This window comes from Rhinopithecus bieti, unplaced genomic scaffold (assembly GCF_001698545.2).
Source record: "Rhinopithecus bieti isolate Rb0 unplaced genomic scaffold, ASM169854v2 scaffold_56806, whole genome shotgun sequence".
Classification (NCBI taxonomy): domain Eukaryota; kingdom Metazoa; phylum Chordata; class Mammalia; order Primates; family Cercopithecidae; genus Rhinopithecus; species Rhinopithecus bieti.
In genome coordinates this window covers 1,463,533-1,489,957 of record NW_016823424.1, presented here as the reverse complement: position 1 = coordinate 1,489,957, position 26,425 = coordinate 1,463,533, and the positions used below count along the sequence as shown (strand labels likewise).

At 46.4% G+C, this 26,425-nt stretch overlaps 1 protein-coding gene across 2 annotated transcripts in view; it reads left to right on the top strand.

Moving 5' to 3' along the window:
• Positions 1-24,541, top strand: part of ACVR1B (activin A receptor type 1B) — a 44,874-nt gene extending 20,333 nt beyond the window's left edge. The window contains exons 1-9 of one of the 2 annotated variants that reach the window (XM_017861548.1): positions 97-201; positions 3,943-4,182; positions 4,980-5,228; positions 9,637-9,867; positions 12,472-12,639; positions 13,973-14,129; positions 15,564-15,688; positions 21,153-21,283; positions 23,270-24,541. In XM_017861548.1, the coding sequence (XP_017717037.1) occupies positions 4,008-4,182; positions 4,980-5,228; positions 9,637-9,867; positions 12,472-12,639; positions 13,973-14,129; positions 15,564-15,688; positions 21,153-21,283; positions 23,270-23,395 (1,362 nt within the window). In that variant the 5' untranslated portion in view covers positions 97-201; positions 3,943-4,007 and the 3' untranslated portion in view covers positions 23,396-24,541. Of the gene's footprint in view, positions 1-96; positions 202-3,942; positions 4,183-4,979; positions 5,229-9,636; positions 9,868-12,471; positions 12,640-13,972; positions 14,130-15,563; positions 15,689-21,152; positions 21,284-23,269 lie in introns of those variants that run through there. The other variant, XM_017861549.1, reaches the window with a different exon arrangement.
• Positions 24,542-26,425: the final 1,884 nt, after the last annotated feature.

Genomic DNA, 26,425 nt, shown 5'->3' with positions numbered 1-26,425 from the left:
CACACCCAGCTAATTTTTTGTGTTTTTAGTAGAGACGGGGTTTCACCGTGTTAGCCAGGATGGTCTCGATCTCCTGACCTCGTGATCCGCCCGTCTCGGCCTCCCAAAGTGCTGGGATTACAGGCTTGAGCCACCGCGCCCGGCCAATTTGTGTTATTTCTACTACGTAATTCTTCTGTCTTGGAATAAGGAGAGTTTTAGGTATGTATTGTTTACATACACGGTGTGTAAAATTTTTAACCTGATGAGTCACTATGAAACAGATTCTAAGGGGCTGTTATCATTAGTCCAGATTTAGCTTTTCAGAGAGAATTTAATTTAGTGTGTGTGATTTAATGAACTAAGATTTACAGTAAATTTAGATGCTTTTATAATTGTCACTTTTGTTTCAGTGGAAAATGAATGTTAACAGAAGGCTAGCCAAAATGTCTGTATTTAAAAGATGTTTAGGAAAAGGCATATAAAACAAAACAGAATTGTCCAGTGTTGGGTCAGTGATCGAACAATGTAAACTTAAAACTAGATTCAAACATAGCTGGAAAGGATTTTAGAGGTCATATAGTTCAGTCCCTTCTTTCTGGTTAATCACGAGAAAAGTGAGGTTCAAAGAGGTTAAATGACTTGCCCAAAGCCACGCAGCTAGTTCCTGACAGAGCTGAAACTTGAACAGCAGTTTCTTACTGAAACTTGCCACTTCCTAATTAGTGGTTAAGGAGACACATTTTTACTTGGGTGGTGTTTTTTTGTTTTGTTTTTAGGTTTTACATTGAGAGGGGGGATTAATATTTATTGAATCTCTACTAGTTGTTAAGTACTTTAAAAAATATATTAGCTGGGCGCACATGCTTGTAGTTCCATCTCCTTAGGAAACTGAGGCTGGAGGTTCCCTTGAGCCCAGGAGTTCGAGTCCAACTTGGGCAACATAAGAACTTTGTCTCTAAAAAATAGATATATATTTCTTCATATAATTCTTACATAGTCCTATGAAATAGTCATGTGCCGCATAATAGCATTTTGGTCAGTGATGGACAGCACTGTTACATGATGGTAGTCCCGTAAGATAATACTGTATTTTTACTTCACCTTTTCTGTGTTAGATACAAATACTTACTGTGTTACAATTGCCTACAGTATCCAGTAAAGTTACATACTGTATAGTTTTCTAGCCTAGGAGCAAAAGGCTACAGCACTTAGACTATGCCATCTAGGTTTGTGTAAGTACATGCTGTGAGGTTCACACAGCAACAAAATTGCCTAACGCTGCATATTAACAGCCCCACTTTACAGATTAGGAAACAGAGTGCAAGAAGGTTAATACCTCGCTCAAGGTCATGTGGTTAATATTAAAGCTGGCATTTGAGCCTTTCTGACCTGTTCCTGCTATGATTCCCACTGTGACTCCTAGTGATGGTAATTCTGATCTTTTCAGGGATATGGGCAGTGGTGGTAGTTATCTTTGAAATATATCTTTTTCAGACTTCTCACTCTGTAAAATATGTAATTAGACACAGATATGTGTAGAGGGGCCTTTCTCAGAAGACCCATAGCTCTTAGCAGTTGCTTGGCTAATCTTCATACCATCTCTGCAAGATAAACAGTGTTTTCTGGTTGGGTAGTTGAGGCCCAGATAAGCTCAGGGACTCACTCAGTGCCTTATCACAAACCCACATGGCCCAGCCCCCAGTTCCGTTCTTCGTCCTGTCTAGCATAGATTTCACCACTTTTGTTCTTTCCTGTCTTACACCAAGATTGTTTAAGTACTTCCCAAAAATAATGAGCCACGTGTGGGTGTGTTCGTTCTCCAGAATGAATCACTGTGAAAGAGGTTGTGAACTAAGGAAAGGAGCATAAGTATCTGGAAGCAGAGGCTCCTGACTGTTCAGTCCCTCTAATTGGTGGGCTCTGGAGTGAGTGCTTTTCTAAAAGGCAACTGTGGGTTTGGGCTTGTGTCTCACTGTGCTCAGAATAGTCCTCTCTTGAAGTTACTTTTCCCTTCTTGCTTCCCAAAATAGAACCAATGTTGTTCTCTTTGTTGGACACCACAACACAAATATTGAGAGGTATGCTTTCCATAGGGAACCCCTCTTAAAGTGCCTGAATGTCCCCACTGCCACAGAGGGGAATGGGAGTTAGCTTTCTTGAGTTAACAAGATTCCAGCGTGAGTAAAAGAGGTTTGGATCAAGTATTCTGAGAGTTTCAGAAGTAAATGTAAAAGCAGAAAGAATAAGAGAGGGAGCAAACAAAGGTATTTGGAAGAGAAAATGAAGAGATTCCTTAGTCTTTTTTGTGTCTAAGCGGGTTAGAATAAAAATTCAGGAGAAATTTACTTTTAAAAATCCCTTTTATGATTTGGATCCTAGTCTAATGGGCACCTACTTTAAATGTTCTGACTTTAAGAAATACCACTACCCAAACTCTTAAGCAAGAGGCTGCATGTTTTGGAATTTCTCCCAGAAGAAAGGGATCTGATGAAACATGAAAAAATACAACAGGCCATAAGTGAAGATGTGCACTGTCTACACTGTCTACACTGTCTGTCCACCTGCCAGGACTGCCTCCTTGGTTTCCTTGGGTGGGACTAGCAAGGAATCGGCTCATTTATAGAAAGCCTGAGGAAGGAGGGGTTGGGCACTGAGATATTTAGAATCTGTCTTTGGATTTGAAAAGCCAAGAGATGACTTTCAGAATATTGGAGGAAGAGACGAAGATAGCCTAAATCGGTGAGTTATGACAGGGTAGCTTTTCGTGGGACCGCGCATAAGTGTCTCATCTCCAGGGGACACAGTGTGAATGCATTGCCACTTGTTATCCAGATAGTATTGACTGAGTGTGTGATCTGGGACTCGCTTGGGCCCCCACCACGTCCACCCCTCAATGTGTGAGTGCCTCCTTCAGCACTTCCGAGCCCCGACCTCAGTGTTCTAGTGGGCAAAGCAACACTCCTGCCCATGCCAAGAGGTCAGAGCTAGGTTAGTCTCATGGGAGACAGTGTTGGGGAGAACCAACTGCTGCTGTCTGTGCTATTCTTGTTAGTTGAATAAATAAAGGATTTCAGATTCCAGGGCTGCTGAAGAGCTTTCAGAGGCGCCAAATTCATTTGCAGTAATTTCCTGTCAAATGGGACACACTTATGTGTGATACTTAACCAGCAAAACTCATTAATCCCAGAGGTGATTGTGTACACTGCCTGTTTGAAAAAAATTGTGTGTGTGCACACACTCGCATACATGAACGCATGTGCATGCTATCCAGGAGCCTTTCAGGATGGGTTAAATGTATTGGGCACTTTTAATGCATTATCTCACTTAGTTGTCACAATACCTTCACAAGGGAAGCACTCAAGTTCTTCTCTTTAGAGGATATCCTTTGTGCCCCTCGTGAATGAGAGGGGCACCTGACTTGGACTACTAAAGGCAGGAGGGCGATAATGGAGTGGTCAGGGAAAGCTTTTCAAAAGAAGTGACATTTGAGTTGAATTTTGAAGGATATGTAAGAATTAGGCAGGAAAAAAGCATTGCAGCAAAAGAATGTGTGAGAGCATGCATGCTGCAGGAAGCCGTGGGCGTGCTTGGTTCCTGCTGGGGGAGATAGGGCTGGTGATAGCTCCAGGAACCCTAGGTGGCTCTGCATGAAGTGGGGGGCAGCCCTACATTCTCCAAAAGGAAGATGCTTTCCTCTTGTCAGGCATCTCAATTTGAAGAAAAGGTAGTTCCTCTGTCTCTCACAGGCATAAAGTAGAGCACTTAGAGGATAATAGTGGAGCCTCAAAAGCTCAATAAACAGGTGAAGTTGTGCTCAGTTAAGGATATCTGTTTGGCCCCATCTCTATAAAAACTGTTTTGGAACATCAAGTATGCTAAGGGGTTATATTCTAAGTTTGGAAAAGGACCCGCAAAGGATCTCACCATTGATGTCAATGTCTGCTCCCCAATTTCCTACAGCTTTGCTGTGTGCGTGCACCAGCTGCCTCCAGGCCAACTACACGTGTGAGACAGATGGGGCCTGCATGGTTTCCATTTTCAATCTGGATGGGATGGAGCACCATGTGCGCACCTGCATCCCCAAAGTGGAGCTGGTCCCTGCCGGGAAACCCTTTTACTGCCTGAGCTCAGAGGACCTGCGCAACACCCACTGCTGCTACACTGACTACTGCAACAGGATCGACTTGAGGGTGCCCAGTGGTGAGTGCATGCCCCTGTTGGACTAGTGGCTCAGCTTGGAGGTAGGGCACCCCGTCGCTTCATTTTTTTCTACTCTTGCCCACTCGCTTGGTTTGACAATAAAGATGCCTTTTGGATGCTCCCCAAGGTGACAAAGGCTGGGGTTTCTCAGGAGTTGCTTTTGTAGATTAGAGGGGGAGGAAGCAGATTTTCAAGTTAGTCCCAGAGGTGCCAGCAGTGTTTTGAGTAGTGGCTGAGCAGCCATAGGCAGTGGTGAGGAATGGAAGAACCAGGCAGGGATCCCCGCGGGAGGATGTGGGACTGATCCGGAAAGAGATGGCCCCAGAGCTGAGCAAAGGTGACTCCTCAAGGGAGGATGATGGTCAGATGTGAGAAGGGACCAGAATAGAAAAAGGCCAGTAACCAAAGCTGAGAAGCAGCACATACCACCCTTTTGCAAGTCTTCCATTCAGGAGAAGGAGAGAAACTAGAGTGGAGCTTAGAGGAGCTGTGGGAAGTTAAAGAGCAGAAACAGGCATCTGTGTAGGGGCCTGAGGCAGGTATAGTATCATGAAATGCATGAGATTACAAAGTGGGTTGTGGGTTTGACTGGAAAGAGGTGCCTTAACTAAAGAAGTTGGGTATTTGAGAGCATCTAGGCAGACAGACTAGCCCAGGAAGATCAGAGAGATCAAGGGAGCCTGAACATGTCGACAGGGAAAGGGTTCTTTTTCACTCTTCACTTTGTGGGAGGTGTTTTTACTCTTTCTCTTGTTTTTACTTCTCATTCTTTCCCTCTCCTCTCTCACTTGACCCAGGTCACCTCAAGGAGCCTGAGCACCCGTCCATGTGGGGCCCGGTGGAGCTGGTAGGCATCATCGCCGGCCCGGTGTTCCTCCTGTTCCTCATCATCATCATTGTTTTCCTTGTCATTAACTATCATCAGCGTGTCTACCACAACCGCCAGAGACTGGACATGGAAGATCCCTCATGTGAGATGTGTCTCTCCAAAGACAAGACGCTCCAGGATCTTGTCTACGATCTCTCCACCTCAGGGTCTGGCTCAGGTACTGAGTTCTCCAGGGCATCGTGTCTGTGGTTGACTTTAATCAGTTTCCCAGAAGGATAGCGTGCTTATAGAGAAGGCTGGGGGCACTGCATTTGTTTCTGCCAGCATTGAGTCATTTGGTTTCCTAGTTCCCCTTCCTTTGGAGTCGACGTGTAATAAGATAAAATAATGGATTCACAGAAAATCTCTCATTCCCTGGGATTCCCAAGTTCTAGTACACAATTATCCACTACAGAAGTTCTGCCTCTCTAAGCTTTGCAACTGTACGTACATCTATTAAAATTTAGCTGGTTCCACCTGAGCAGTAGAGTGCTCAATTTCGGGGCTCCTTTTGAGAAACAGGAGTGTGCGAGATTCCTGTGAGGTGGTGACAGCTAATCATTGATCTCTGAGCAACCACAAGGGAGTTTAAGGACGTCCAGTAAAGCTTAGAGTTGGAATTTGGTGAATCATTGACTTGTACCAGTTGCCCAAGGGTTTTTGGTGGGGGTGAAAATAAAGGCAATGTGGGCCTCCAGCATAGCATCAGCACTATTTCCTGTACTGCCTTTTGTTGACCAAGTCTTTCTCAGATGAGGGAAATGAACCAAATACTAGACCTTGGCATAAGACGAGAATTGAGGATGAAAGGGCTTGTTGTTTAGGTCTCAGGGTATATAGCTCAGCTAGCTATTAAATGTGAACATGAATGCAGAAGAATTTTTTTACTTACTTACTTACTTATTTATTTAGAAACAGCGTCTTGCTCTGTTTCCCAGGCAGCAGTGCAGTGGCACAGTCTCCGCTAACTGAAACCTCTGCCTGCCAGGTTCAAGTGATTCTCCTGCCTCAGCCTCCTGAGTAGCTGGGATTACAGGCATGCACCACTACACCAGCTAATTTTTGTATTTTTAGCAGAGACAAGGTTTCGCCACGTCGGCCAGGCTGGTCATGTGTTCTTGACCTCAAGTGATCCACCTGCTTCGCAAATAATTTTTTTAATGAAGATAAACCATTATTTTTGTGACAGTGGTATTGCATTCCTTTTTTTTATTTTTTATTTTTTATTTTTTAGATAATGGTCTCACTCTGTTGTTGCCCAGGCTGCAGTGCCATGGTGCAATCACAGCTCACTGCAGCCTCAACCTCCTGGGCTCAAGAGATCCTCCACCTTAGTCTCCTGAGTAGCTGAGATGTCAGGCATGTGCCACCAAGCCTGGCAATTTTTTTTTTTTTTCATTTTTGTGGACGGTCTCACTTTGTTGCCCAGGCTAGTCTCAAATTCTTGACTTCAAGTCCGTTCTTATAAAAGAAAAAAACATCCACAAACATCACTGTTGCCATTCTAGCTAAAACACAGAGGATCTTATTTGTGAGAACTTTTGCATGTTTTTATATATGTTTCCTTGACGTGGGACAAGACTGTTGTTCTATGGGAAAATTATGCCGTCAGTCATGCCCAGACATTCTGCTTGACACGGGAGTACTTTGAGCTGTGACATCTCCTGAATTTCAGTGGCTTTGCTTTTATTAAGCTCTGCAGTAGAGAGCACCAAAATGATGGATGTATTTAAAAGCTGCATATTTTTAGAAACAGTAAAAATCTAGGGCTCGTTCCTTGTTGAAAGAGGTAGGGCAGTGGTTAGAACCTCCTGGCTGACTGTGGGAACTGATTTGCTGCTAGAGGAGGGTAGATTGGGTTTTCCAAAGTATTTTTAAGACCCGGACCAGCTGAAACAAGGGAAGGGCCATGGTAGTTGTTTAGTCATCTGTAGCAAAATAACTATTTCCCTCTGAGTGGTTTAGTATATTCTTCATTCAGAATATGCAGAACTTCCAAGGTGTTAGGTTTCTGATGATGTGGTTTTTAAAGTAGTAAGTCCATGCTGCTCATATGACTTTCAATTCATTTAAATAAGTATATACTAAATACCTTCTGGGTGATATAGTTTTAGACAGATTAGAAAGAGGCTGACCCGGCTGGGCGCAGTGGCTCACACCTGTAATCCCAACACTTTGGGATGCCGAGGCAGGCGGATCACGAGGTCAGGAGATCCAGACCATCCTGGCTAACACGGTGAAACCCCATCTCTACTAAAAATACAAAAAATTAGCCGGGCGTGGTGACGGGCGCCTGTAGTCCCAGCTACTTGGGAGGCTGAGGAGAATGGTGTGAACCTGGGAGGCGGAGCTTGCAGTGAGCCGAGATCACGCCACTACACTCCAGCCTGGGCGACAGAGCGAGACTCTGTCTCAGAAAAAAAAAAGTCTGACTCCAGGATTGGATCAGAGATACAGGAATTGTTGGGAACCCGAGTCTCACAGAGGAGGGCACATTTAAAGGTGTCTTGAGGCTGGGCAGCCACACCTAAAATCCCAGCACTTTGGGAGGCCAGGGTGGGCAGATCACATGAGGTCAAAAGTTCGAGACCAGCCTGACTAACATGGTGAAACCTCGTCTCTACTAAATACAAAATATTAACCGGGTGTGGTGGTGCATGCCTATAATTCCAGCTACTCGGGAAACTGGGGCAGGAGAATTGCTTGAACCCGGGGGGCAGAGGCTTCAGTGAGCCCAGATCATGCCATTGCACTCCAGCCTGGCAACAAGAGCAAAGCTCCGTCTCAAAAAAAAAAAAAAGTCTGGTCACGGTGACTCACACCTGTAATCCCAGCACTTTGGGAGGCCAAGGTGGGTAGATCACCTCAGGTCAGGAGTTCGAGACCAGCCTGAGCAACATGATGAAACCCCCATCTCTACTAAAAATACAAAAATCAGCTGGGTGTGGCGGCGGGCGCCTGTGATCCCAGCTACTTGGAAGGCTGAGGCAGGAGAATTGCATGAACCTAGGAGGTGGAGGTTGCAGTGAGCCGAAATCATACCATTGCATTCCAGCCTGAGTGACAGAGCGCGACTCCATCTCAAAAAAAATAAAATAAAAAAGGAGTCTTAAAGAATGAGTTGGAATTTTTAAGAGAGACGAGGGCAAAGAACATTCCAGGCCAATGAAAATAGCTTCAGTAAAAAGACAAAGACATGAAGGTCCACTGTATGTTTAAAGAACCTTTATGATAAGGAGACCAGCATGATGTGCTTGTGCTAGGGAAGCAGGGGGAAGTCAGGCTGGCCCTGGTGTAGAGGACCTTGAGGGCTGACCTTTATCTTATAGGTAAGGGGCTTCTACTGAAAGTTTCCGTGTGGGAAACGAATGTTCATTTTTTCATTTGGAAGGAATTCTGGCAGTGGTGTGGAGGATGAATTCATTCACTACCAGCCTTCTTTTGGGAAGGGTGGGGTGAGGCGGGGTGTGTGTGGGTGCACAGGGCAAGAGCAGGCTGAGATGGGAGGCAGAAGACCTGTTGGAAGTCTTTTAGAGAAGGTCCAAAAGTAGGACAGGCGGACAGAGATGGAGAGGCGGGGGCTAATTTGAGAAACATTTTGGTGGTTCTATACTGTTGTCATTAAAAGCATAGATTATAGAGTCAGACAGTCCTAGATTTTAAGCCCTGCTTTGCCACTTAACTGCTTGTATGAATTTGAATATTACGTAACCTCCTGTATGAGCCTTAGTTTTCTTGTTTATAAAATGGGGATGATAACAGTGCCTTACCTTCCAGGTGGTTTGGGGAAGTGAGATAATTTATGTAAAGCCCTTAGCATGGAGCCTAATGCATAGTAAGCATGCAGTAAATGGTAGTTCCCATCTACCAGACCTAGGGATTAATAATGTATTTATTAATTTGATTGGGAGTGGGAGTAAGAGAGTTAAGAGTCAGTTGTGATGGTAAGGGTGATTAGATACATACAGATACATTGAATGAGTCAAATGAAGCAATGTTGAGTTTTATAAAGACAGTAAAATTAATCTTAGACTAAACATAGATAGTCCTCCATTCTACCTCTGGAGTTGTGCTTGGGAGCAGAGCTTTGCTCTCTTTGGAGGTGGGAACCCATGGGCCTCACAGCACTGCCCTCTAGTGGCTAATAAGCAGAACAGCCAGAAGGTGGCCCCCAGCACATGAGCCTCCACTTTCATGTTCTCTGCCCTCTTTCCTTCCTCCACCAAAATAAAGCAGATGTGGGTGGATCTGCCCACAGGTGGCTGGCTGAAGAGTCGGTAAATCTGGTCAAACATTTACGTTCATCTATCATCCATGCTTACTGAGAGGAGAAATTGCGTAGATAAGGAGTAGCTAATCATACACGTTTCCCATTTGTGTTCACTCTTTGCCCCTCTCTGCCTGGCTCAGCCCTCTGGTAGATTACCTAGAAACGTGCAGGAGCAGCAGCAGCTCTCCATGGTTAATGCACCAGTGTAGGATGAAGACACCATGTTAAGGGTCTTTCCATTGTGCCAATTAGTGTGGGAGTTGGAAAATTTGTCAGATTTGCAGTGTCAGATTTCTTCCCATTCTTTGGTCCACAGGGTTACCTCTCTTTGTCCAGCGCACAGTGGCCCGAACCATCGTTTTACAAGAGATTATTGGCAAGGGTCGGTTTGGGGAAGTATGGCGCGGCCGCTGGAGGGGTGGTGATGTGGCTGTAAAAATATTCTCTTCTCGTGAAGAACGGTCTTGGTTCCGGGAAGCAGAGATATACCAGACGGTCATGCTGCGCCATGAAAACATCCTTGGATTTATTGCCGCTGACAACAAAGGTAAGGGCTGGGCTTGGATACAGCATTCCCAGATGGAGGATGCCAGAGAAAGTGCATAGCTATGGGATGCACAGCTCTGTTTGCCTTCATCATTGTAACCCATAGAAAGAGAACTTGAATAAGGTCAAGGTTTCCACACTTTTCTTAAGGTGTGGAGCCTTTTATTCCATGAAAAGCTTATACAGAAATCCAGGTTATCAAACAAATAAACAAGGAGTTCTTACTCAGATAAACAAGATACATCCCCTCGCCCTATGTGCTTAATTTCTCTTTCTCCACTCTCCCAAACCCACGTCCAGTGTAGTTCCTGCAGGGAGTTCCGTAAGCTTATTTTGAAAATCACTGTGATGGGCTGGGCACGGTGGTTCACACATGTAATCCCAGCACTGTGGGAGGCCGAGGCAGGCAGATCTCTTGAGGTCAGGAGTTGGTGACCAGCCTGGCCAATGTGTTGAAACCCCATCTCTACTAAAAATACAAAAATGAGCTGGGCGTGGTGACACGCACCTGTAATCCCAGTTACTCAGGAGGCTGAGGCAGGCCAATTGCTTGAACCCGGGAGGCAGAGGTTGCAGTGAACTGGAGGTTGCAGTGAGCTGAGGTCGCGCCACTGCACTCCAGCCTGTGTGACAGAGCGAGACTCTGTCTCAAAAAAGAAAGAAAAAAGAAAGAAAATCACTAGGATGAGGAATTGTGGCCTCAACCCTGGCGGGGAAGGATAACGACAGAAAAGACTGTAGTCCACAAAGTGTCACCTAGTGGCCTTCAGACTCTGCTGTTGGTCAGTCCTGTCCCTGAGGATTCTTCTTTCCTTCTTCCTCTCCTTTTTATTGCTTTAGTTTTTGAGTCTCTTATGTGCCAGGCACCTCCCTATGTTTGAGGACATCATTAGCAAAGCACGACGAGTAAGGGTGATTAGAGGAGGTAAACATGAGTTGTTCTGTTGAGCACAAATTGGGGCTGACTCACACCTGAGCCCGATGGAGACAAAGGTGGCAAGAGTTCAGGAAGGAAAACCTTCCTTGCAGGGAAGGACACTGCAGACCTGTGCAAAAGTGAGGTGTTTGGGGCCCTGCAAGTAACTTGGATGGCTGTGGGTGGAGAGACAGGCAGAGGCCAGATTGTGAGGGGCCTTTTTGAGAGGATTGTATTCCATTCTGAAGATAGTGGGTAGTAATTACAATTTCTTTCATTAATTCTATAACATTTATTGATTGCTGTGGGCCAGACCTCTGCTGGCTGCTTGGACCATCACACATAAGAGCAAGACACAGTCTCTCCCCTCACAGAGCTCCCAGGAAGAAGGGGAAGTGGCACCCGGAGTGTAGAGAGGACGCCATGAGTGGCTGGTTCGCATTGTGGAAGGGTCTGTCTAGCAGTTGTGACATGGCTTGCTCCTGTGGCACAGTGCAATTTAGAAGTTAGTGTCTAAAACGCTATCGCCTTTTGGTAAAGTTTAAATCTTACATGTTTTAAAAGGATCAAATCATGTCTTCTCTTCAAACGTATTGGGAGGGTGCTCAGGACTTTGGGACTGGTTAGAGTGCGAGAAGCAGTGTGTTGGGTGGGCCCCTTGTTTGTGATAAGAGAAGCCAAGATGTGTGCGTTTCCAGGATCCATTCCCTTTATTGATTCTGGCAGCTTGTGTGGGTAGGGATCTGGCTTTCAAAACCCACATTAAGGCCAGGGAAGGGGAACAATCGGACTCCCTCGTTCTTTCCTTTTTAACATGGTGTGTATATAGTATGGTGCCCTGGAATCAGTGCCAGCCTGGAATTTTGGAGATTTCAACTCAATTTCCAATTCTCCTATTGACAATGGTGTGGCTTAATTCGATTCCTGGCTTTGGTGTTTTCTTTTTCTCCCTCCTCCTGCTCTCCTCCTTGCTATCCCTAGTATAAAAGAGAAAATAAAGTGTATGCACTCTACCTTCCATTGCTCCTCTGAAGGATGAGATGCCTCTCTGGGAATACTTGGAAGTGGGCTGTTCATGCACTGAAAAGCATTTTTTGGCCTGGAATCCAGTAATGCATAAAGGAGATCTTTCCTACTCACAGAAATACCATAGCCTGGTAAGAACAACAGACTGAAAAGAAACATTACAGATGAGACATGTGCTGTGTTTGGTCTGTGTTCAGAGGATCGCTGGGACACAGGAGGCCCTCCAAGGCTTTCCTGCTTGGTGGTGGTGGATCCAGCTCATTGTGGTTCTCCTGTGCCCATGAGCAAGTCTTGGTCAGGATCAAAGCAGTGCTGCAGACAAAGCTGGTGATAGCTGTTACTTTCCCTAGGCATATGCCTCCTCTTTCCTGAGTATTTCATATTTCAAATTTGACATAATATTCAGAATCTTACAGCTCACCTAAAAGAAATCAGGAGCCGTCCTAAGAAAGACATGGTGTTCCCCTGTCCTTACTGAGGTCCCAAACTGGTAGACCACTATAAATGAAAGGACGCTAGATGGGGCATTAGGGGGCGTGGGGGTGGGAAATGTGAATTCAGGAGTCTAACTGGATTTTGTATTGTACATACTCATCCTTACCAACTTTCACCGTTTTGCTGATAGTTACGCATTTTCTGGAACTCATGTGTGGTTCTCTGCAGATAATGGCACCTGGACACAGCTGTGGCTTGTTTCTGACTATCATGAGCACGGGTCCCTGTTTGATTATCTGAACCGGTACACAGTGACAATTGAGGGGATGATTAAGCTGGCCTTGTCTGCTGCTAGTGGGCTGGCACACCTGCACATGGAGATTGTGGGCACCCAAGGTGAGTGGACTAGCGCAGGAGCGGCAAAGTGACATAGGCATGAAAGGTCCGCACCATCCTGATTTAGTTCCTAGAATACCTTTTCACTGAGGAAGTTGGGGCTGGACCTCAGGAACTCTAGTTTAATTTAAAGGAAAGGAGGTTTGAGCTTCACTTAAGTGAGGTATCTACAGGGTGTTCCCTTCACCTCTGTCTTTAGAACTCCCTCAGGAACCCTATAATATCAATATTCAGCTACTTGTCAATCAATGGCTTGACGTAGTCATTTGTTATGAAGGAGTAATCATCTTAGAATCCCACAATAGACATGAGAAAAAGTGGAAGTAAAAAGATAAACCAGTGTACTGGGAACATGAGTTTAGTGATTTCCATGTTCATTGATGGGGACAGCTGGCTTAAAGGCCACTTGGTGGATTAGATGCTGGGCCTTACTAATCTGGGAAGGTTTTCCTGGAGGAAGAAGACCTGAAGCTCTGCTGCTTGTTGACTGTCATGTCAGCCCTTTGGGAGATCCTGGATCTTGTCCAATGGCAGGTGTGATCCCTGACGCCTGGTTGACCAGTGCCACAACAGAAAATCACCCATGGGGCCGGGCGCGGTGGCTCAAGCCTGTAATCCCAGCACTTTGGGAGGCCGAGACGGGCGGATCACGAGGTCAGGAGATCGAGACCATCCTGGCTAATACGGTGAAACCCTGTCTCTACTTAAAATACAAAAAACTAGCCGGGCGAGGTGGCGGGTGCCTGTAGTCCCAGCTACTCGGGAGGCTGAGGCAGGAGAATGGCGTAAACCCGGGAGGCGGAGCTTGCAGTGAGCTGAGATCCGGCCACTGCACTCCAGCCTGGGTGGCAGAGCAAGACTCCGTCTCAAAAAAAAAAAAAAAGAAAATCACCCATGAAAGTTGGGTCCTATTCCTATAGCCTGTGCAATGCCAGTTCTCATCATCGGGCCTGTTTCCTTCTGAGAACTAGGAGGCATTGTAGCAACTTGCCTTCAGTCCCTCAGCACTTCTATACCTGAGCATATTTGCTCAGGGAAGACGAGTAGTAGTACTAAATATTAATACAAATATTAGCTAAATACACATGTCCTTTTGTGGTCTCAGCTACATGAATGCATTTAATCCTCACAACAGTCCCATGAAATAAGTACTGTCATTCTGATTTTATGGATGAGAAGACTGAGGTACAGAGGGGTAAAGTCACTTTTCCAGGGTCACTGGATTAGCAGGAGGCAAAGCCAGGACTCAAAACTATACAGTCTGGCTGGAAAGTCTATGCTTTTAACATTTATATCATCTCTCTGTAAAGATCCCTGTTTTTTTCTCTGCCAGGGAAGCCTGGAATTGCTCATCGAGACTTAAAGTCAAAGAACATTCTGGTGAAGAAAAATGGCATGTGTGCCATAGCAGACCTGGGCCTGGCTGTCCGTCACGATGCAGTCACTGACACCATCGACATTGCCCCAAATCAGAGGGTGGGGACCAAACGGTAGGAGAGCCTGGGCCTCTGCCCTTGCTAAGCAGCTTCTACTGAGTATCCCATGTGTGCCGTTTCCCATATGCACAGGAGAAGGAGGTGTTGAAAAAGGAGGCGAGGACCTTGTTCTCAGCCCACTGAAAGTTGAACATGCACTCCCCACATTGGAAAGTTACACCACTGCATCTAACAGATACAAGTACTGAGAGCACAGCTCCATGAACTGTATGCACATTGGTGTTGGTGGTATTAAGGTCAGAGAGAAGGACAATCTGGAGCAGGATTTAGAAGGATAGCAGGCAACAGGTGTGGCTCGGGAAAGAGGGAAAACACTGCCATCTCCTGTGCAGAGAGCCGTGAAGGAGGCGGGGAGCATGTTGTGCTTAGGGACTGGAGAGCAGATTTGCCAAACTATAGCAGAGGTAACCTAGGATGGGCTTGCTTCCCACTTCCTGCAGAAGTGAGGTAAGAAGTAAGGAGCTGTGATTGCAAATTGACTTCATGAGTTGGAAATGGGACCGCCTTTTAATAGAGTGGAAGAGGTGGAAATCTGTTTGCTGAATCTAAATGAATTTCATTAAGATGATCCCCTGATTTATTGTGGGGGCTGGGGTGGCTGGAATCCTAGTAATTACTCATAATTACTACTCAGAGTCATTAAGGGTGCTGCTGACCACCTCTAGAATTAATTTTGACATATCTATAGTCAGGTAAGATAACAAAAGTAGTTCAGAATGAAACTTAAGCCCAACCCATCACTGTGACTACATTCAATAAAGTGAAAGACTCTGGTATCAACCAAATATTATGTACTGTTACTGCCTCTGTGACCCACGTTACAAGTAGTTCTGCCAAGAAGTCAGAACATGCTTCAAATAAACAAATCTTTTCTCTCTGTTTTTTTGAAATGGAGTTTCACTCTTGTTGCCCAAGCTGGAGTGCAGTGGCACAATTGCAGCCCACTGCAGCCTGCACCTCCTGGGTCCAAGTGATTCTCCTGCCTCAGCCTCCCGAGTAGCTGGGATTACAGGTGCCCGCCACCACGCCTGGCTAATTTTTTGTATTTTTAATAGAGATGGGGTTTCACGATGTTGGCCAGGCTGGTCTCCAACTCCTGCCCTCAGGTGATCCACCCACCTCAGCCTCCCAAAGTGCTGGGTTTACAGGCGTGAGCCACTGCACCTGGCCAAATAAACAAATCTTAATGGTTAAAAATAGAGATACACATCAGAGTAGCCTGGTATTGCCAAATCTGTGCTGAAGTGTTTAGAATCAAATCTAAAACATGGGAGTTTGCAATGAAGAGATGTGTACACTTCTTCTCCCCCAAGGGACTTTATCAGGATGATATTCTTCCACATTCAGAGGGCCCCTGAATCAATACTTTGATTTAAAGAGAGCAGTCATCATTTTCTGTGCGTGACCATGTTTGTTTTGCTATTGCAGATACATGGCCCCTGAAGTACTTGATGAAACCATTAATATGAAACACTTTGACTCCTTTAAATGTGCTGATATTTATGCCCTCGGGCTTGTATATTGGGAGATTGCTCGAAGATGCAATTCTGGAGGTACCTTTCTTTATTGCCTTTGCTCCTACCTCCCATTCCAGGACGCTGGATCACCCAAAGCTGTTTTACTGCCCCCTTTCTTTTTACAACTTGTTGGATGCCTGTTGCCAGAGCCTGAATCATCGTTTAAGGTTGCCATCAAAGGTGTGGAACCTTGGAGGCAGCTGTGCTTAGGATGTGTTTATTATTCGGGGATCAGCTTGTTGAATAGTGTTGTGTGTTAGGGTAACCATTCTGAAGGCTCGTTTGGCTTTATAAACAAACAAACATTGTTTTATTAGTCTGTGGCAGGGAGTGCCCCAGGTGCAAATAGCACAGGATTCGTGCAGGGGTCTCTCATGTCAGAAGCAGTATGTTCTAATCATTGGCTCCCAAGCCACATTCATGGGAAACCCTGCTGTTTCATTGTTAAAATAATAGTGCTAGTTTCTAAATTTGTAAAAGTGCATAGATTTTTCTTAAAGTGAGTTTTTTCTCCCATGGTTAAAAATCGTTGGCATTTGCAACTTCTTATTCATGACAGAATCCAGTAAGAAATAGTATCAGATTTAGCAGAAACACTTTTTATTGTCAACTTAGTATATCAGTGTTTTATGATAATTTCCACATATTCTGCCACATGATCAAGTTCCAGGATCTCTAGAGCCCTACCTTCAGCCATTTATCTGTGATATAAGAGATTCCAGGGCAGTGAAAGTGGTTGGAAAAAAACTAGTAGTGCTCACTTCGCCAGCACATATACTAAAATTGGAACGATACAGAGAAGGTTAGCATGGCCCCTGCACAAGGATGATATGCAAATTCCTAAAGTGTTCCATATTTTTTAAAGACCTACTATTTGATAGCACCACAGGGTGACTATAGTCAATAATTTAATTGTACATTTTTAAATAAATGAAATAATATAATTGGATTGTTTGTAACACAAAGTGTAAATGCTTGAAGGGATGGATATCCCATTTTCCATTATGTGATTATTATGCATTACATGCCTGTATCAAAACATCTCATGTTATACCCCATAAGTATATACATCTGTGTACCCACAAAAATTAAAAAAATCTAATCTAGAAAACATCTGGCAAGTCTTCCAGCAGAACTGTTTTGTATATTAATACCCTTTTCTAGCTTCCGTTTATGACATGTTTGGTAAAATCCAAATTATGGAAATAGTGCCCAGGTAGTATTCATGGAATTGGACCTCTTAAATTTTGATCAGTATATGCAGATAAAACAGACTAAGAGACCAGGCAACAGTGGCTCACGCTTGTAATCCCCAGCACTTTGGGAGGCCAAGGCGGGCAGATCATGAGGTCAAGAGATCGAGACCATCCTGGCCAACATGGTGAAACCCTGTCTGTACTAAAAATACAAAAATTAGCAGGGCATGGTGGCACACGCCTGTAGTCCCAGCTACTCAGGAGGCTGAGGCAGGAGAACTCTTAAACCCTGGAGGTGGAGGTTGCAGTCAGCCGAGATCGAGCCACTGCACTCCACCTTTGCAACAGAGCGAGACTCCATCTCAAAGAAAAAAAGAAAACAACAAATAAAACAGACTAAGAAAAATCTGGTCACACAGGTCTTAAACTGTTAATAAGTTTATTTCTTCTTATGACATCCAGAGATTGAGGCTAAATATATAATACTAACATTTATTCACCATTTGCTATGTATAAGCTCATTTAATCTTTACTACTACAAGTAAGTAATAAGTAGGTGCTATTATCATCGCTATTTTACAAATGAAGAAAATGAGTCACAGAGAAATTAGGAAATTTGTCCAAGGTCACATAACTATTTTAGTAACTCGGACTTAAGCCTGTAACTACCCCTTAGATAATTACCAAGTCCAATTCTCTATTTAAAAATATTTCCCAGGCTGGGCACCACTGTGTCACACCTGTAATCCCAGCACTTTGGGAGACCAAGGTGGGCTGATTGTCTGAGGCCAGGAGTTTGAGACCTGCTTGGGCTACATGGCGAAACTCTTATCTCTACAAAAATAAAAAAATTAGCCAGACACAAAGGCCAGGCATAGTGGCTCACGCCTGTAATCCCAGCACTTTGGGAGGCCAAGGTGGGCGGATCACCTGAGGTCAGGAATTCGAAGCCAGGCTGGCCAATGTGGTGGAACCCCGTCTCTACTAAAAATACAAAAATTAGCCGGGTGTAGTGGCAGGCACCTGTAATCTCAGCTACTCAGGAGGCTGAGGCAAGAGAGACTCCATCTCTACTTAAAAAAAATCTTATTAGCTCAAGACAGCAGGTTTTGTTTGTTTGCTTGCTTGCTTTTCTTTTTCTGGAAAAGGGCTTGAGAAAATTAATTGGCTTTTATTTTATTTTTTTGAGACAGGATCTCTCTTTGTCACCCAGGCTGTAGTGCTGTGGAGCAATCTTAGCTCACTGCAACCTCCACCTCCTGGGTTCAAGCCAGTCTCCTGCCTCAGTCTCCTGAGTCGCTGGGATTACAGGTGCCCACCACCACTCCCAGCTGATTTTTATATTTTTAGTAGAGATGGGGTTTCACTGTATTGGCCAGGCTGGTCTCGAACTCCTGACCTCAGGTGGTCCACCTGCCTTAGCCTCCCAAAGTGCTAGGTTTGTAGGCGTGAGCCACTGTGCCTGGCCTAAATTGGCTTTTTAAAAGTATCTTTTTATTATGGAAAATCTTTTAAGTTTGTAGCTTTAAAAGATGAGGACTGGCTGGGCGCGGTGGCTCAAGCCTGTAATTCCAGCACTTTGGGAGGCCGAGACGGGCGGATCACGAGGTCAGGAGATCAAGACCATCCTGGCTAACACGGTGAAACCCCGTCTCTACTAAAAAAATACAAAAAACTAGCCAGGAGAGGTGGCAGGCGCCTGTAGTCCCAGCTACTCCGGAGGCTGAGGCAGGAGAATGGCGTAAACCCGGGAGGTGGAGCTTGCAGTGAGCTGAGATCCGGCCACTGCACTTCCAGCCTGGGCGACAGAGCCAGACTCTGGCTCAAAAAAAAAAAAAAAAAGAGGACTTTAAAAAATGCAATGCTATTACCACACTTTTAAAAAATGAACATTAGGCCAGGCGCAGTGGCTCATGCCTGTAATCCCAGCACTTTGGGAGGCCAAGGTGGGCGGATCACGAGGTCAGGAGTTTGCGACCAGTCTAGCCAACATAATGAAACCCCGTCTCTACTAAAAATACAAAAAAATTGCCAGGTGCGGTAGTGTGTACCTGTAGTCCCAGCTACGTGGGAGGCTGAGGAAGGAGAATCGCATGTACCCAGGAGGTGGAGGCTGCAGCAAGCCGAGATCGCGCCACTGCACTCCAGCCTGTGCAACAGTGGAGACTCTGTCTTTAAAAAAAAAAAAAGGCTGGGCACAGTGGCTCAAGCCTGTAATCCCAGCACTTTGGGAGGCCGAGGCCGGCAGATCACGAGGTCAGGAGATCGAGACCGTCCTGGCTAACACGGTGAAACCCCGTCTCTACTAAAAATACAAAAAATTAGCCGGGCGTGGTGGCGGACACCTGTAGTCCCAGCTACTCAGAGGCTGAGGCGGGAGAATGGCATGAACCCGGGAGGCGGAGCTTGCAGTGAGCCGAGATCGCGCCACAGCCAGACTCCGTCTCAAAAAAAAAAGAACGTTAGGGGCCAGGTGCCATGGCTCACTCCTGTAATCCCAGCACTTTGGGAGGCTGAGGTGGGCAGATCACCTGAGGTCAGGAGTTCAAGACCAGCCTGGCTGATATGGTGAAACCCCATCTCTACTAAAAATACAAAAATTAACCGGGCGTGGTGGTGGGCACCTGTAATCCCAGCTACTCAGAGGCTGAGGTAGAAGAATCGCTTGAACCTGGGAGGTGGAAGTTGCATTGAGCTGAGATCGTGCCACTGCACTCCAGCCTGGGTGATGAGTGAAACACTCAAAAAAAAAAAAATTTTCTTTTTTTTTTTGAGACAAGAGTCTTACTCTGTCATCCAGACTGGAGTGCATTGGCACGATCTCAGCTCACTGTAGCCTCCACCTTTCCAGGCTTAGGTGAACCTGCCACTCCAGCCTCCCGAGTAGCCTGGGACTACAGGTGCACCACCCTTCCCTGCTAATTTTTGTATTTTTTGTGGCAACAGGGTTTTGCCGTGTTGCCCGGGCTGGTCTTGAACTCCTGTGTTCAAGCAGTCCTTCCACCTCGGCCTCCAAGAGTGCTAGGATTACAGGCGTGAGCCGTTGTGCCTGGCAAACACTAATATCACTTAACATCTAGTCAGTGTTGAGATTTCCCCTGTCTCCTAATTTTTTAAAGCAGTTTGTTCAAATCAGGGTTCCAGTAAGTTTTATCCCCTGCAGTTGATGAATACAGCTCTTACATCTTTTCTTGTCTACATGTTCCCCCTCATTTTTTCTTCCCACTCTGTTTTTTTTGGAGAATCCAGGTCATTTGTCCTGTAGAGTTTCCCAGGCTAGATTTTGCAGATTGCCTAGGTAGAATTCACATATTCTACTCTTCCTGGTATTTCCTATGAATTGGTAGGTAGTTCTGGCAGCTAGAATCATTTCTGGGGGTTCGGGGACAGGGTTCCCTCTGTCCTTCCGTCCGTGACAAGTTGCGTAGTGTTGGTTCTCTATTTTTGTGTTGTTAACGTGCCATGGTGATATTGTCCAAAACTAAGAGAATGATTACTTCCCCTGCATATCTATTTGGTTCCCATGATATATAGTTGGAATAGGAGAGGCAGAAAAAATACTTGATTCTTTCCACTTATTTACCATTTTTCAAAATAATGAGGTGGTTCTTAGCCTCCCACAGAGGTGACTGAGGTTTCCTTTTTTAGACTTTAAACATGTTTGTTCCATTGAAGTTACTCATCTTATTGTCACTTAAAGGTCCCCATCTTTGGCCAGTTGGGAGCTTATCAAATTGGTATCTTTTGTTGTGACCCCAGTAGTCTTTGATAGAGTCCTTGCTTTGGCTATGAAAGAGATGTTCCTGGCTACTCTTGTGTATTTCTTTTTGTTGTTTTGTTTTGTTTGTTTTGTTTTGTTTGTGACAGAGTCTTGCACTGTTGCCCAGGCTGGAGTGCAATGGCACGATCTCTGCTTACTGCAACCTCTGCCTCCAGGGTTCAAGCGATTCTCCTGCCTCAGCCTCCTTAGTAGCTGGGACTACAGGTGTTCGCCACCATGCTTGGTTAATTTTTGTATTTTTAGTAGAGACGGGATTTTACCGTGTTGGCGAGGCTGGTTTCAAACTCCTGACCTCAGGTGATCTGCTTGCCTCAGCCTCCCAAAGTGCTGGGATTATAGGCATGAGCCACCACGCCCGGCCCCTCTTGTGTATTTATTTTTCCATACTTAGAATTAACTGACTTTTCTAAGGAACCTTAGGGGATAGTGGTATTTACAGAGCACAATGTAGGTTTTGTCACTGGCTTCTGAGTAATCTTTTCCTGCTCTTGATAACTCAGGTAGATATTTTCTTTTCTCCCAGGAGTCCATGAAGAATATCAGCTGCCATATTACGACTTAGTGCCCTCTGACCCTTCCATTGAGGAAATGCGAAAGGTCGTATGTGATCAGAAGCTGCGTCCCAACATCCCCAACTGGTGGCAGAGTTACGAGGTAAGCAGCTGGCCTCCTGTGGCTTTCCCATCAGCCTGATTTCTCCACCTTAGAAAAGGATTTCTTGACAATGGGGTCAGGCTCCAGAGGGGTCCCCTGAGAGTGTCAGTTATTATTTACTATTAGGTGCTACTATACATATACCAAGCCCTTTGGAGCTACAGTCTCTTTCCCTGGACCCTGTAGGGTGCCATTTGGAGTTCACAGCCTAGTAGAAGAAAAGGCTTTGGGCCTGGTGTGGTGGCATAGGCCTGTAATACTAGCACTTTGAGAGGCTGAGCCAGGAAGGTAGCTTGAGCTCAGGAGTTCAAGACAAACCTGGGCAGTGTGGGGAGACCCCATCCCTATAAGAAATAAAAAATTAGGCTTGGTGGCACACCACCTGTAGTCCCAGGTACTTGGGAAGCTGAGGTGGGAGGATTGCTTGAGCCCAGGAGGTCAAGGCTGCAGTGAGCCATGATTGGGCCACTGCATTTCAGCCTGGGCAACAGAGCAAGACCCTGTCTCATAAAAGAAAAAGGAAAAGGCTTTGTCCCCAAGACACAGATGAGGGAGGTGGTCAACAAGTGAGTTGTTAGCTAATTCTAAGTATGGAAAAATAAATACACAACTGAACCCAGAGCTGTTAGACACCAAGCTGGGAAAGGCAGTGCTGGAGCCCTAGCTGAGCTGAGCTTCATGGAAGAGTGAGGAGGAGGTGTCCATAAGAGAAGCCCGGAGACCAGACAGAGGAGGAGGACATGCCTGTGAGGAAAGTGGTCTTTCCAGAAACTCAGAAGGGAGGAGGTGATGTGTTTGACAGGGTTGGGATTGGGATGGAGAATGTGAATTTGGGAGAGATGGCAGATGAAATCCAGGGTGTGGGGGAAACAACATTTGATGGGAATAATTGGTATGAGGACATGTTTGTGACATACGTCCTAATAAACATGGAATTCTAGGGTCTTAAGAGTGTTCAGGGGAACAGGCTTTGCCTAGCTGAGTGCTCATGGACCTCCTTTTCATTTGTGGCTCTGCATTTCCTTTTATTTTTTTCCCAACTTTATTGAGGTGTGATTGACAAATGAAATTGTAACAAAGGTGCTGAATTGATACATGTATGTATTGTGACACGATTACCACACTCAAGTTAATGAGCACATCTGTCACCTCACGTCGTTGCCTGTGTGTGTAGTGACAGCAGTTGAGACCTACTGTTAGCACATTTCAGGTGTACAGTATTGTTGACTCTAGTCACCTTGCTGTCCATTAGAGCCCCAGAACTTACCTGGTGAAGTAGAGGTTGGTCCTGCCTTTAAAGGGTCTAACCACTAGAGGGCATTTCTGCATTTCAGAACAGAATGGCATCTTAGCTGATGCATTCGTGTTGCATCATAGAGCAGCATTTCTCACCGCACTCCTTGGAACCTTCAGGGCAGGGTTTGCTTCAGAGGGCAGGTGAGACCAGAAGAGCTGGCCTTTAGCTGCAGCGTTTGCCTTTCACTTGTGCAAGCTGTCCCTTAAAAAGGAAGAGCCGCCGGGCGCGGTGGCTCATGCCTGTAATCCCAGCACTTTGGGAGGCCGAGGCGGGCGGATCACGAGGTCAAGAGAGCGAGACCATCCTGGTCAACCAACATGGTGAAACCCCGTCTGTACTAAAAATACAAAAATTAGCTGGATGTGGTGGCCCATGCCTGTAGTCCCAGCTACTGGGGAGACTGAGGCAGGAGAATCGCTTGAACCCGGGAGGCGGAGGTTGCAGTGAGCCAAAATCGCACCCCTGCACTCCAGCCCAGGCGACAGAGCGAGACTCCTCCTCAAAAAAGAAAAAAAAGAAGAGCCAAGGAGACAAGGGAGCCTTGCAGAGCATTTCCCTAAGGTCAGCCGGTGGATCTGCCAGACTCTGCACTGAGCGGGAGGTGGCAGGGAAATGAATGAGAGCCTAGGGACCAGAAAGGCTTCTCCAGGGCATGGCCAAGCTGATGGCTCCTGGGTCTTTCTGCACAGGCGCTGCGGGTGATGGGGAAGATGATGCGAGAGTGTTGGTATGCCAACGGCGCCGCCCGCCTGACGGCCCTGCGCATCAAGAAGACACTCTCCCAGCTCAGCGTGCAGGAAGACGTGAAGATCTAACTGCTCCCTCTCTTCACACGGAGCTCCTGGCAGCGAGAACTACGTACAGCTGCCGCGTCGAGCGTATGATGGAGGCCTACCTCTCGTTTCTGCCCAGCCCTCTGTGGCCAGGAGCCCTGGCCCGCAAGAGGGACAGAGCCCGGGAGACTCGCTCACTCCCATGTTGGGTTTGAGACAGACACCTTTTCTATTTACCTCCAAATGGCATGGAGACTCTTGAGAGCGAATTGTGTGGAGAACTCAATGCCACAACTCGAACTGGTTGTAGTGGGAAGTCCGCAAAACCCGGTGCATCTGGCACATGGCCAGGAGCAGTGACAGGGCCTGAGAGGGGCCGGAGGAGCCGAGGTGTTGCCAGTGCTAAACTGCACTGAGGGTTTCCTTCAGGAATTAGCCCACAGCACACCAAGGTGGCCCGGAAGAACCAGAAGTGCAGCCCCTCTCACAGGCAGCTCTGAGCCGCGCGTTCCTCTCCTCCCTGGGATGGATGCTGGGGGGGACTGCCAGTGGAGACGGAATCTGCCGCTTGTCTGTCCAGCCGTGTGTGCATGTGCCGAGGTGCGTCCCCCGTTGTGCCTGGTTCGTGCCATGCCCTTACACGTGCGCGTGAGTGTGTGTGTGTCTGTAGGTGCGCACTTACCTGCTTGAGCTTTCTGTGCATGTGCAGGTCAGGGGTGTGGTCGTCATGCTGTCAGTGCGTGCTGGTGCCTCTTTTCAGTAGTGAGCAGCATCTAGTTTCCCTGGTGCCCTTCCCTGGAGGTCTCTCCCTCCCGCAGAGTCCCTCATGCCACAGTGGTACTGTGTTCAGCAGGCTGCTCTGCCCACCCCAGCGTCAGCACAGCTCTTCTCCTCCATCTCAGACTGTGGAACCAAAGCTGGCCCAGTTGTCCATGACAAAAGAGGCTTTTGGGCCAAAATGTGAGGGAGGTGGGTGGGATGGGCAGGGAAGGAATCCTGGCAGAAGTCTTGGGTGTTAGTGTCAGCCGTGGGAAATGAGCCAGCCCAAGGGCATCATCCTCAGCAGCATCGAGGAAGGGCCGAGGAATGTGAAGCCAGATCTCGGGACTCAGATTGGAATGTCACATCTGTCTTTCATCTCCCAGATCCTGGAAACGGCAGTGTATATTTTTGGTGGTGGTAGGTTTGGGGTGGGCGAAGGGAAGGGTGGGCAAGGAAGGTCGGGCGAGGGAGGCTGGGGTGGGGAGGGAGGCTCGTGCCATGGGGCCCTTCGTTTTTACTCGACTCCGCTCCTCTCTGATCAGCGGCGTGGAGGGAAGGTAAGCCAGGTTTGGCCATCCACGTTCAGCGAGCCTACTGAACGGCGAGACAGCCTGAGCCAAACACTGTTATTTAACAAGTCTGACGTATAGTAATTTAACCGACAGCCTGGAAGGCAGCCGGCTTGTGCGGCCTGGGTGATTTGGTCAGCATAATCTTAGGATATAATAACTTTGCAAGCATAACTTTTTAACTGGGGAGCGGTTTGATCTCTTCTTCTTTTCTTAATTTCTACGTCTGGGAGGGTTTGGATTTTAACTTCTTTTTAATGTTGGTTAAATATAAGTTTTCTGTAAAAGGCAAAACCATCTCTGTGATTTACCTCTCCAATCTATTTCTTTTTTAAAGAAATCCCTAACAAAAAAAAAAAAAAAAAAAAAAAAAAAAAAAAAAGAAAATTCTCCAATTGAACGCACATAGCTCAATCACACTGGAAATATTTGTCCTTGCACCTGAGCCTGTTCCACTCAGCAGTGAGAGTTCCTCTGCCCTGGGGCTCAGTCTCTCTTGCATTTTGTCCCCACCCTCAATTCCATGAGTGGTTTTTGCTCTAAGGCCCTTTCATGCACTGTCCAGCTGGTTGCACGCTCTCCAGGCATTTATTCGACAAATGTGTATGAAGTGCCTGCTGGGTGCCAGGTGCTGGGAATACATCTGTGAACAAGACATGCTTGGGTCCTACTCCTGGAGCACTGTAAAAAGAGCTGATTCAAGTAAGTAGATGCCTGTTGTGAGACCAGGTTTCATAATTGGTTCTACGCCCCTTTTGAGCCTAGAATTACTGTTCTTACAGAAGATCACTGAAGAAAGAGGAACCCCCACAACCCCCTCCACAAAGAGACCAGAGGGTGATGAGACCTGGGGTTTAGAACCCAGGTGAGACCCCAAATCACTGCATTCATTCTGAGCCCCCTTCCTGTCCCCAGGGGAGGTGTATTGTGTATGCAACCTTGGAGCATCTCTGCCTCCAACCCAGCAGTTCTCTGCCAAAGCCTGTAGAGGAGGGAGAGCCTTGTCCCTGCCCTCAGGCTCCCCAGTGCTCCTGGCCCTTCTATTTATTTGCCTGATCATTGCTTCTTTCCTTGCATTAAAGGAGATCTTCCCCTAACATTTGGGCCAATTTACTGGCCACTAATTTCATTTAAATACCATGGTGTCATTGGGGGGACCGTCTTTACCCCTGCTGACCTCCCACCTACCCCCCCCTGCAGCAGAACCTTGGCGGTTTGTAGGTGATGATGGAACTTATACTCCTCTGCCCAGAGTCACAAGTAGCCTCTGGGATCTGCCAACACATGTCCACTCCCAAGCCACTAGCCCACTCCCCAGGTGGCCCTTCTGCCCTGACCCCATACACAGTCCAACTCTTCCACCTCTGGGGAAGACGGAGCAGGTCTTTGTGAAGCTCCCACACCCACCCCTGCCACTTTTAACACTAAGCGAGAACTGGGGAGAAACCGAAGCCGTGTTTTTGGCCCCCGAGGCTGACCCTGATCCATAGTGCTACCTGCACCTCTGGATTCCGGATTCACAGACCAAGTCCAAGCCCGTTCTCACGTCGCCGTAAAGGCCCCCGAACGGCATTCTCGGTACTTCTGTTGTTTTTGTACATTTTATTAGAAAGGACTGTAAAATAGCCACTTAGACACTTTACCTCTTCAGTATGCAAATGTAAATAAATTGTAATATAGGAAATCTTTTGTTTTAATATAAGAATGAGCCTGTCCAATTTCTGCTGTACATTATTAAAAG